The following is a 12,645-nucleotide window of genomic DNA, read 5'->3' as shown; positions in this document are numbered from 1 at the left end:
CAACACAAAACCCCCCCCCCCCCTCCCCTCCTCTCAGAGGACCGCCCACCATTTAAGGGAGGAGTCCCGTTACCAACCAGATCAGTCTGTTTCAGCCTAACATGTGTATATAAAAAGTCGGCGGGAGACTGCCACCACTAAGGCTCTGAGGAAGAAGGTCAAACCTTCGAAACGCGTAAGCCAGCGGCGGTCCGTGTGCCTCCCTCCTGGGACCTGGATAGCTGCCTACCACTGGAACTATTGCCTTTGTGCGTTTGATATGCTATTTTACCTGCGACTTTTGTGAGTAGCTTTTTACCTTGTTTTTAATTTATTAAAATTTGCCAAGGATAATGCGCTAGGCTGGTGCGCTCTCTTGTTTCTTTCTTTGTTTTTCACTATTAGGATAATCCCATCCTTCGAGAGCAGCAAAGCCGAAGCCCATAGCCCCTCTTGAATTTCTTTAGCTAACACACCAGTGCGCAAGAGTACTTTTTTCGTGTTTCTTGCCATAAAAAGTGTTTGGGGACCCTGGTATTGCACCAGGGTATCAATGCAAAAAAACCTTTTAAAACTGACGTTCTTTCAGGAGCAGTGATTTTAAGAATGTTTAAAGTGAAACAATAAAAAATGAAATATTCCTTTAACTATCGTTCCTGGGGGGTCCCCTTAGTCTTTTAGATGAATAAAAACAATAATGGAATCTGTAACGATATCACGTACGGGACATGAAAAGCTGTAGCTAGCTGCCATCTTGTGTGGAAGTAGCCATGACAGTTTGGAACGAGAGGAACGCCAGGCTGAGAGGGAGGCTGATCGTCGGCACGAATTGGAGATGGCTAGGCTCCAGCAGCAGCGACAGGCTCAGAACCTCGGATCCCTAGAGCACAGGGATGCCTCTCTGCCAGTGACCCCGGCAGCCAAGTTTCCAGTTATGGAAAAGGACAGTGACATTGACGTGTATCTACTGTCGTTTGAAAAAACTTGCCGTCAGTACCATCTGCCCCCAGCACAATGGGCCCGGTACCTGACACCAGGGCTACGAGGCAAGGCCCTGGATGCTTATGTCGAACTGTCAGAAGAACAGTGCGATGATTATGAGGCCCTAAAAGCTGCAATCATTCAAAAGTTTCAGCTAACCCCGGAAGTGTACCGGAAGCGTTTTAGGTCCTTGCAAAAGGGGCCTGGGGACTCATACATGGATGTGGTAGGTCCCTTACGTACCACATTCCGGCAGTGGACTAAAGGCTTGAAAGCCGATTCTTTTGAATCCCTGGAAGATCTTATGATTGAAGATCAACTGTTGCACATCTGTCCTACAGACGTCAGACAGTTTGTGCTGGAGCGAAAGCCAACCTCTGCGAAAGCAGCAGCAGAACTGGCAGATACCTATATCCACTCTCGTGTATCTGACCATCGCAAGGCTCCTTCGAATGGCTGGAAAGGAGGGAAATCACACACGGCAACCCCTCCTCCGCCTACCAACCAAGTTCCTCAGGGGCCGGAACCTGCAGCTTCTGGAGCCAAGGCCTTCCTAACTGACAAACGCAAATGCTACAACTGTGGGGAAGCCGGACATCTCAGGACGCAGTGCCCTGAGCAGAAGAAGATGACATCACCTGGCCATCCAGCCAGCAACCCTTCTTCCGTGCTGTTCGTCCGCAGGAAAACTCGGGTAACCACCGCCAACTTGCAGCCAGTCACCGTGGGCCACTGGATCGTTACTGGTTTCCGGGACACAGGAGCTGAAGTCACTTTGGTCAGACCAGAGGTGATAGAAAGAAGGGACATCATCCCTGGAAAGTTTTTTACCCCCACCGGAGTCGGGGGGACCCGCTCACGAGTACCCCGTGCCTATGTTTTCATTGATTGGGGTGCCGGAAGTGGGATGAGAGAAGTGGGAGTCTCGGAGGAGATCCCCACTGCGGTGTTGTTGGGTGCTGATTTAGGTACCCTTGTTTCTTACTATGCCCCTGCTAAAAGCACCCAGGATGCTCCCACGGAACTCTCTGGACCTACCAAGGTACTGTTTACAGATGTTGGGGTAATATCTGGGCAACCTGTGGATGGACAGAGGGAGGGGGAGGGTGGAGTGGAGGTTCAGGGGTCTTCTTCACCTACAGAAGGAGAGGAGGCCCCCTTGCATGTGCCAATATCAAATGCTTGTGTAGCTGATGTTAAGAATGTAATTACTGAATGTAATGATGTTATGTTGTTGTTGGAGGTCACCCACAATGCTGGGAGAGTGGAGAAGATAGAGTCTCTGGCGGCAGAGCCCAGGAGTGGCCCAGGTGGCCCCATTCCTGACTCTGACCCAGAGTATTCTGCCTTGACTACACCCCAGCAGTTGTCCTTGTGTGTCACAGGACGGCTGGTTGGTACTTGTAGTCCCACGCCTCAGCCAGCACTGCTGAGAGACAAAGGCTTTGCAGTGTTCAGCAGGCCAGCTGTTAGCTCCCCTGCTGAGAAAAATAAACAAAAGCATGATAGGGACAGTGGGCAGAGAGGCTGTACTGGTCTACAGGCAGGAGGCCTGGAGACTGAAAGGGTTAAACAGTTGCTCACTGTGTCCAGTCAGCCTAAGGGGAATGTGTTGAAGGTGTCACCTGATATGGTCTGTGAAGGTCCAGGTGAAATCAGGAAGGCCAGGGTTGGAGTGAAACACAATGGTTTGTGGTCTAACTTGATGTTCACACAATGTCCCAGCACAGCGCCTGTCATTGGCAGAGACCGTATACCTGAACGGAAAGAGTTAGGTGCCCTGCTAGTAGTGATAGCTGACACTCAGGGAGTGGGCTTAGGCCTTCAGTCCCACTCACCTTTCCTTCCCCTCCAGGCACCCATGATGCTGGCAGTGCTTACAGCATGCCGTGTTTGGGTCATGGGAAACCCTGGGAGGGCACCCCATGGCGTCCACAAGGTGGGCGACCGGGTGTATCCTCCCCTCACCCTTGCAGCCCACCTTGCCTTGCAGGAGGCACAGACAGGCGGGGCAAAGGAGACTGAGGAAATTATGCAGTTAGGGGTCGTTCAGGGAGCTCGGACAGTCTGGGAGCCACTGGTAGTCTTGGTCCCCAAAAAGGACCAGACGACCAGGTTCTGTGTGGACTACCGGAAGCTGAATGCCATCACTACTGCAGATACCTATCCCATGCCCCGGATTGATGAGTTGTTAGATAGGCTGGCGGCCGCCCATTATATAACAATCATGGATCTGAGCAGGGGGTACTGGCAAATTCCTCTGGCCCCTGAGGCTCGGGAAAAGTCGGCCCTCATTACCCCATTCGGATTGTTCGAGTTTACCGTCATGCCGTTTGGGATGAAGAATGCCCCAGCCACCTTCCAGAGAGTCATGAATGACTTACTGGAGGGGCTGGAAACCTTTGCCGTAGCCTACCTGGATGACATCGCCGTGTTCAGCCCTACCTGGGAAGAACACCTGGTACACCTGTCACAGGTCCTGGACCAACTGACAGCTGCCAATCTGACTGTAAAACCCAGTAAGTGTCAGATTGGCATGACTGATGTGCAGTACTTGGGACACCAGGTAGGAGGAGGTACCCTGAAACCCGAGACAGGGAAGGTTGAGGCCATCCTGGCCTGGCCTACCCCCCAAACCAAAAAGCAGGCTACATCTTTCTTGAGGAAATTTGTATGTAACTATAGTAGCCTGGCCAAACCTCTGACTGACCTAACCAAAAAGAAACTGCCCAAGGTGGTGTCTTGGACACCAGAATGTGAGCAGGCATTTCAGGCCTTGAAGGAGGCGCTGGCCAGCGCACCTGTGCTGCAGGCTCCAGACTTCACCCGCCGTTTCCTTGTGCAGACGGATGCCTCTGCCTTTGGATTGGGTGCAGTCCTGAGCCAGGTGGACGAGGCCGGAGAGGAGCATCCCATCCTCTACCTGAGCAGGAAGCTGCTTCCCAGGGAAGTAGCAAATGCCACGATCGAAAAGGAGTGTCTTGCGATCGTGTGGGCTCTCCAGAAGTTACAAACGTACCTTTATGGACAACACTTCACTGTGATCACAGATCACAATCCCTTGAGCTGGCTAAATCGTGTTGCTGGGGAGAATGGCAAACTACTTCGGTGGAGCCTAATTCTTCAGCAATACGATTTCACCATCCAGCATAAGAAAGGCAGCGCCCATGGCAATGCTGATGGGCTGTCACGACAAGTCGAGCCCGCAGGAGTCGGTTGCGTCAGGAGGGAAATTGTAGTTCCCTCCCATGCAACCACCTAAGGGGGGAGGTGTAACGATATCACGTACGGGACATGAAAAGCTGTAGCTAGCTGCCATCTTGTGTGGAAGTAGCCATGACAGTATGGCTAACCATGTAACCTTACAGAAAACTCTGAACTCCCTCCTCCCTCCTTCCTTGTCTTAGGAATTCAAAGCTTTTTAAGTTCAACAGAAAAGGTTATCTCAACAGAGAAAACAGAACCAGGTTAGGTCAGTAGAAAACATTTGTTGTAAGGGCAGTGTTCAGGCCTGTCGTAAAACTGTCACCCTCCCCATTCAGAGACCTAACAGGCCCCGGTTGTAAATTGTCTGAATACACCTCCAACTTATAAGTATGAAATTTCAGCATGTGTTCCTAACTTCTGACTTAGTAATAGCACAGCCATAATCTGGACATATTTAGTTTCCTCAGATAATATGGAACGTTTCAAGTCCAGACACCCATATGTCAGGTCATATGGGAAACCCCTGGGACCACTTATTCCTCCAAAGCAGGCTATACATTATAGAGATGGCATGTTTAGACTTGTTTTGAAGGAAATTTCAAGTTGAATAATAATATGGATATTTGGAGTCTGTAAACACTATAGATGCAGATATATGAATATGTATTACAAAATCTACCTGGGACGTGGTCATGAGTGTAGACACCTCCCAGCAACCAACCCCTAAACAAGATGACCAGACGATTGGTTACTGGTCACTGTCAACACCCCCTTTGATTTGACAGAAAAGAGGAGATGCCAAGACAATGGGCAGTTCTCCTTTTACCATCCAAGAAGAAACATCTGCCAAGTCGAGAACCGATTACCTAGCTCATCGATTGAACTCTGATCAACCTTCGGACATTAATTGCAAGTATTCTTTCTTCCCAATTCTACCTTATTGCTTTGTGGCTGTATATTGTCTTTATCTTGTGAAACATCTTTTTTCTGTAAATGTTTTATTTGCATCAACTTTGACCTTTTCCTAATAAACCCTTATGTTGAAAAGTATTAACCTTGTCTCTAAAGCTCTTAATGCAAGCTATAAATGAACCTGCCTCTTGAAGGGCGCTACTGTTGTAGAGTAAGACTCTGAGCAGACCTGTCTGTGGTGGCAGTGTGTGTGGCAGACGCTTATTCTAAAATTATAATTGGTATTGCTAAAATTACGAGTCTCCCCCGGCTCGGTCTTTTAAACGGGGGTGGTGGCAGTTAAAGGGTTAATTGTGTAATTAGCCCAGTGAGAATCACTCTCAGGCTGCTCGCACCTACATTGTGGTCCCGCAAGCTGGAAAATCTTTGTGCCGAGCGCAGCTGAGATTGGCATTGTTACGTAAGTGACAGCGTGGTGTGAGGTTGGCCGGTCCTTCGTTGCAAGTTAGCGAGGAGGGCAGGGATCTGACACCCGCGTTAATCACAGAATCCACTTTTCATAAGTCGCAAATAGCAACATAGATTGTTAATCAGTACTGATTCATCAGCTAGACAGGATACGTCCTAAGCTCAAATATATCAACGTGAAAAATGATGGTGATGGAACAAAGAGATGTCCCAAAGGAGCAAAAATGGAGGATGAATCACGGAGTATCTAATTAAGAAATATCTTTATTAACTTAGAACTATAGACCCCCCCAAGAACACCCCGTAGCAAAAACACATACAGGAAAAATGACAACGTTGTCACAATATGGCGCCAATCTCCGGGCCCCACACATACACACACATGCATGAACCAGCTAAAGGAAGGAATGGTGCTGCTGTAGATAAAGCCAATGTAGATACTTAATCCTGTATGGTCAAATATAATACACTATATGTACTGCATGTCCATATGGTGGACTTGTGCAATTATAGTATAGACAGATAACGTATAAGGCTATATTGGGGGTTCGTAGCCTATATTGTGGTGAAGATCAATCAGCTTGTAGTAGTTTCAGCAGGCTGGCAGGTGAATAACACGTATATAGCATAAAAAAAAAAAAAAGAAATCACTGGATGGAAAGCAAATAATTTGGGCATATAAGGATGTATAGGTTATGAAGCATACAGTCGTATTCAAAAGTTTAGGAACCCCTGACAATTTCCATGATTGTCATAAATATTTGGGTGTTTGGATCAGCCATTTCATTTTGATCTATCAAATAACTGAAGGACACAGTAATATTTCAGTAGTGAGATGAGGTTTATTGGATTAACAGAAAATGTGCAATATGCATCCAAACAAAATTAGACAGGTGCATACATTTGGGTACCCTTGTCATTTTGTTGATTTGAATACCTGTAACTACTTAGCATTGATTAATTGGAACACATAATTGGCTTGGTGAGCTCATTAAGCCTTGAACTTCATAGACAGGTGCATCCAATCATGAGAAAAGATATTTAAGGTGGCCAATTGCACGTTGTTGTTCTCTTTGACTATCCTCTGAAGAGTGGCAACATGGGGGCCTCAAAACAACTCTCAAATGACCTGAAAACAAAGGTTGTTCTACATTATGGTTTAGGGGAAGGCTACAAAAAGTTATCGCAGAGATATAAGCTGTCAGTGTCCACTGTGAGGAACATAGTGAGGAAATGGAAGACCACAGGCACAGTTCTTGTTAAGGCCAGAAGTGGCAGGCCACATAAAATATTGGAGAGGCAAAGGCGAAGGATGGTGAGAATGGTCAAAAACAGCCCACGGACCACCTCCAAAGACCTACAACATCAGCTTGCTGCAGATGGTGTCACTGTGCATCCTTCAACAATTCAGCGCACTTTGCACAGGGAGAAGCTGTATGGGAGAGTGATGCGAAAGAAGCCTTTTCTGCACACACGCCACAAACGGAGTCACTTGAGGTATGCAAACGCACATTTGGACAAGCCAGCTTCATTTTGGAATAAGGTGCTGCGGACTGATGATTGAGTTATTTGGTCATAACAAGGGGCATTATGCATGGCGGCAAAAGAACACAGCATTCCAAGAAAAACACTTGCTACCCACAGTAAAATTTGGTGGAGGTTCCATCATGCTGTGGGTCTGTGTGGCCAGTGCCGGTACTGGGAATCTGATTAAAGTTGAGGGTCGCATGGATTCCACTCAATATCAGGAGATTCTTGAGAATAATGTTTAGGAATCAGTCACAAAGTTGAAGTTACGCCGGGGCTGGATATTTCAACAAGACAAAAACCCAACATTGCTCAAAATCTACTTGGGCATTTATGCAGAGGAACAAGTACAATGTTCTGGAATGGCCATCCCAGTCCCCAGACCTGAATATCATTGAACATCTGTGGGGTGACTTGAAGCGGGCTGTCCATGCTAGGCAACCATCAAACCTAACTGAACTGGAGATGTTTTATAAGGGGGAATGGTCCAAAATACATTCATCCAGAATCCAGACACTCATTACAGACTATAGGAAACGTCTAGAGCAGTGGTTCTCAACTCCAGTCCTCAGGACCCACCAACAGGCCTGATTTTAAGAATTACCTTGGGGAGTTGCAGACTAGAATACTGCAATCACTGAGCAGCTAGTGATATCACCTGTGATGTATTTCAGCTATCTTGCAAACCTGGCCTGTTGGTGGGTCCTGAGGACTGGAGTTGAGAACCACTGGTCTAGAGGCTGTTATTTCTGCTAAAGGAGGCTCTACTAAATATTGATGTGATTTTTCTGTTGGGGTGCCCAAATTTATGCACCTGTCTAATTTTGTTTTGATGCATATTGCGCATTTTCTGTTAATCCAATAAACCTCATTTCACTACTGAAATATTACTGTGTCCTTCAGTTATTTTATAGATCAAAATGAAATTGCTGATCCAAAACACCCAAATATTTATAAATGACAATCATGGAAATTGTCAGGGGTTACTAAACTTTTGCATACGACTGTATTATATATGCATGCATTGACTTCACAGTTCCTTGACCGAACATAACATATCAAATAGTGCTCATTTTAAGAATAGGTTCACTGAATGTCAACAGGAGTCAGAGGGGATCATGTGTCAGGTATGCTGGCTACCGTCGCCCGTAAGTAGGTGCAAAGTAGGCCTGTCCAGTCCGTCCAAGCGGAAGAGGCAGTGCAATGTTATCTCGCACACTTGTTGGAACGCATGGTGGAGTGTGGAGTAGAGATGGCGCTGCCTACATCAACGCATTTCGCATATGTGACCGTGCGCTTCGTCAGGACGTACGACGTAAGGTATCTCCATCTTTTTAAAGAGACAAATGTCCAATCAGTATCAATTACGTCAGAATTTCATTTTAAAGCCATCTTGTGGTGACAAGTCATATTGCAGTGATTAAAAAGAACAGGATAAAGGATTAAGGAAGAGTGTGGAAACAGTCTCTGTACTGACAAAAATGGAATTGCATTATAAAACCATAGCATATCTGCATGGGATAAAGGTATGAGTTTGGATCAACAGTGGATAACCAGGTGAGAACAGTTAGGTTCAGAATTATTAGATAAACCCAATCACTTAGATTACATAAGAAAATGTGACCTGGCACACAAATAATGTCAAGCCTCCATCCCTAAGTAATAAATACAAAAAACAAAGAAGGAAAAGTGGGACTTTAGATGAGGCTTGGCATAAGCAAATGATGATACATGGAATTTAATAAACATAAGATTTATTTTTGTAATCATGTTGAACATGCAATATTTATAAAAAACCAATTGAATCAATCAACAATAAATTAGTGGTCATAATGACTTGCACACAAAATATATGGCCATAACATATGGTACAAATATTCAATAAACATGATTGGTAAATCGTTAAAAACACTTGTTGAAAATCATCATATAAGCAAAATTGATAGGAAATAATTCATGGATAACTCATACATCTAACATGATCAATGCATAAATAAATGCTTGCTTTGAACCAGGCTTGTCTCTACATTTTTGAATCATAACTCAACGCGTTTTGTAGCTTTTCGCTACTCATCAGGAGTTTTATGGCAGGTTTCTACTAAAAAATGGAATTACCAATTTGTACCCTCTAGGGGGGAAAAAAAACTATGGATTGCAACATTACTAATACTTACAGGTCAACTCCCCAACCCAGCTCAGGTTCTGAATGGGAAATTAGGGGAAACCCTTGGGTAGGATGTCAGTACCGGGGTTGAGGCAGTTAAACCCACCACAAGTGGGGGCAAACAGCCGGAAAACAAGCCAGGTTGCCAGGAAACCGATCCTGTGCATGGTGAATGCACTGATGGTGCATGATAATCTGCAAAAAATGTGTTGATAATCTAAATGATTAATTGATGAGGAAATAAGTGAATATGTGTGTATGATAAAAATCTATGTGATCCCACAAAGGGACTACTATAAATATAATAGTAAATAAACCAACAAAATAGCCTAATTGAAAAAAAAAAAAAAGAATAATGTAATTTACTCCAGATAGGAGTGCTTAAAAATAAAACGACCAAGAACTTGAGTAACCCACCCGTTGCTTGATGTATTGGAGATGTGATAGAGACAAGTTAAGTGAATGTGTGTGTATGATGAAAATCTTTGTGATCCCACAGAGGGACTGCCATGAATATAATTATAAATAAACCCACCAAAATAGCCTAATTAAAACAAAAAAATATATATATATAATGTGATTCACTCCAGATAGGAGTGCTTAAAAATCAAAACTTGAGTGACCCACCCGTTTCTTGATGTATTGGAGACGTGATAGGGACAAGTTAGGTGGTCTGCTGGCTGACTCCGACTGATAAGTACCCCCACTCCAGGGCGAATCCCTGCCAATGTCATGCTATATGCCAGTGCAGCAAGGGGGAGGCGGGAAAAGGGCTGACCACCCTCGTGCGGTGGAGCCGCCAACGGTGGTCTCCCGCCCACCCTGTCTGCGGCATAAGATGGAACAGAAGCCTCCCTGCATCACTGCATTATAAGACACAGTGAGTGAGGCGTGAGCACATGACGCCGAGGTGCAGGGGGTCAAATCCCCTCCTCCAACACATTTTTTGCAGATTATCATGCACCATCAGTGCATTCACCATGCGACCTGGCTTGTTTTCTGGCTGTTTGTCCCTGTCTGTGGGTTTTTTTTTATTATGGCTCAAGGAAAACTTTATTCAGTCCTTTAGGCTGTAAAGTATCTAGCCTGAATATCCAAGACTTTTTTTTCCTCAACAGGACTGTGTCAAAGTCACCTCTACGTTCTGTTAGATTCAGGGCATAAAACCCCTTAACCCTCAGACCAGTAGGGTTCCCACCATGACATTGTACAAAATGTTGGGCCATGGGGGTGTCTTCTTTTTGCTTTATACTCTTTAGGTGTTCACCGAACCTGATACAGAATTGGCGTTTCATTTTACCGATGTAGAATTTTTTTCTTTACATGGGCACTCCAAAATATAGAGGACCCGCATTGTATAGCATAGTTAATGAACTTTTTGATCTCATACTCATGCCTTCTTTCAGAGTCATTGAAGACCCTTAAGCGTTCAGCATGACTACACATCCCACAGTGGCCACAGGGGTACATTCCTTTCAGTCTGGGCAAATCAGTGAGCCAATTTCTATTTGGTGGGCAGGTAAATTCAGATTGGACCAATGTGTCATTTAAATTTCTTGCTTGTCTTGCCACCATATGGGGCCTAGAGCCTACTATGTCCTCCACAGCCTTGGAGCATATCAGGATATGCCAATGATCCTGCATGATCTTGCTGATCTGATCCCACTGTGCACCATATTGTGTTATTAATCTTACAGGTCCCTCTGGTACACCAGTTGTCCTATCTCGGGCCTGAAATTTTCCTTGCTCTTCTAAGGACACGATGGGGATAGCTTCTCTCCCTAAAGTGTCGATAGAGTAAGTTAGATTCATAACTATAGTCCTCCTCGGTGGAACAGTTCCTCCATACCCTGAGGAACTGTCCCAAAGGGAAAGTAGTGTTGGCCACTGTCTTTTTCCTGTAAGTTTTATTTACCAATTTATCCCTCTCTAGTTTAATAGCGAGGTCAAGGAAGGGAATCTCATGGGAATCAACCAACATAAGTTAGATTTATGTTCCGAGTGTTGCGGCCAAGTTCATCCTAAAATTCCAACAGTTCGATTCTAGAGCCCTCCCACACCATCATGATGTCATCGATGTACCTTAGCCAGGTGCAAGCATGGCCAAGGTACATCGATGAAGCCTAGACCACTTCCTCCTCCCACCATCCCAGATGGAGGCAGGCATAGGCCGGTGCCCAGGGTGCGCCCATAGAGGTACCACGTAGCTGTTGGTAATTGTGTCCCAGAAATTGGAAGAAATTATGTTTTGATGCCAATTCAAGGAGCTCAATGACAAACTCATTTTGAGCCCCAATAGTGGGAAATTTTTCTTCCAAGAAATGATAAACAGCGGAGATATCCCATTCATGTGGTATTGATGTATATAGTGCTTCTACGTCAATCCCAACAAGAAGGACTTTCCTGGGAAAGGTTAAGTGTTCGATTTTATTAAACACATGAACAGTGTCACGCTCATATGAAGGTAATGTGCTGACCAGATCCTTAATAAGGGAATCTATATATTTGCTGACCCGTTCAAGTGGGCCCCCTATTGCAGAGCCAATTAGCCGTCCCCCAGGGTCCTCCTGGTTTTTATGGATCTTTGGAATGACTTAGAAGGTAATTGTAATCATCCACTTTTAGATAATTCAGCTCTTTTTTGGTAAGTAGATCAGCCTCAATTTTCCACTGGAGTCTATCATTGATAAGTCTAACTAGTGATGGAAAAGGGTTATGATCAAGCTTACTATAGGTGGATTTATCCCACAGTAAGCGATGTACCTCTTTCTCATTTTTCTCAGTAGATAGAAGGACCACATTGCCTCCTTTGTCACTAGGTTTGATAACTAGGCTCTCTGAATTCTGAAGTTCTTTTAGTGCTAGGCGTTCTGAGGACAGATTGTCAGTGATATTCACTGTCCAGTTGACTTTGTTGAGGTTCTCCTGGACCAAATCCAGAAAAACACCCAGACACTTATTCTTCCGGAATTGGGGCCGGGATGTCAATCTAACATTAAGGTTAGGGTTCCTTCTCCAGGGTGTTATCTCTGTGGGGTCATCATCCTCTGATGATGGTCCAGCCGCCTCTAATAGTGACACCAAGTGATCAATGGCTACTGTGTCCATTGGGTGAGTTTCCTCCATGGGGTCCCCTTAGTCTGCCTCTAAAGTAGCGCATTTTTCCCATGTTTATAACAGTACCGCAACAAAATTACATTTCTAATGGAAAAAATTTAAAATAAAATTGCTTGTGGCTGTAATATATTGCCGAATCACGGCAATATACATAAAAAATCATTGAAAAAAACAGCGTGGGTCCCCCCCCAGTCCATTACCAGGCCCTTCGCGAATTGTCAAAAACTGTCTGCTGCCGTTTTAACTTTTTTGACACTTTTTTGGTGAATGGGTAGGGGTACAATGTACCC

General features: G+C 45.1%; 1 protein-coding gene across 1 annotated transcript; it reads left to right on the top strand.

Annotated features, from left to right (window-relative positions):
* Positions 1–784: 784 nt before the first annotated feature.
* On the top strand, positions 785–10,676 carry LOC141145935 (uncharacterized). The gene is made up of 2 exons (XM_073632730.1): positions 785–2,270; positions 10,645–10,676. Exons 1-2 carry the CDS (start codon positions 815–817, stop codon positions 10,674–10,676), a joined length of 1,488 nt encoding a protein of 495 aa, XP_073488831.1. The 5' UTR covers positions 785–814.
* Positions 10,677–12,645: the final 1,969 nt, after the last annotated feature.

This window comes from Aquarana catesbeiana, linkage group LG05, assembly GCF_042186555.1.
Source record: "Aquarana catesbeiana isolate 2022-GZ linkage group LG05, ASM4218655v1, whole genome shotgun sequence".
NCBI classification, from domain to species: domain Eukaryota; kingdom Metazoa; phylum Chordata; class Amphibia; order Anura; family Ranidae; genus Aquarana; species Aquarana catesbeiana.
This window is presented reverse-complemented; position numbering and strand designations above follow the sequence as displayed.

Coding starts and splice junctions, on each gene's coding strand:
- LOC141145935 (XM_073632730.1), top strand. CDS start 815: ATGGCTAGGCTCCAGCAGCAGCGACAGGCTCAGAACCTCGGATCCCTA. Junction 2,271..10,644: donor AGAGCCCAGGAGTGGCCCAG/GTGGCCCCATTC, acceptor GCCTTCTTTCAG/AGTCATTGAAGACCCTTAAG.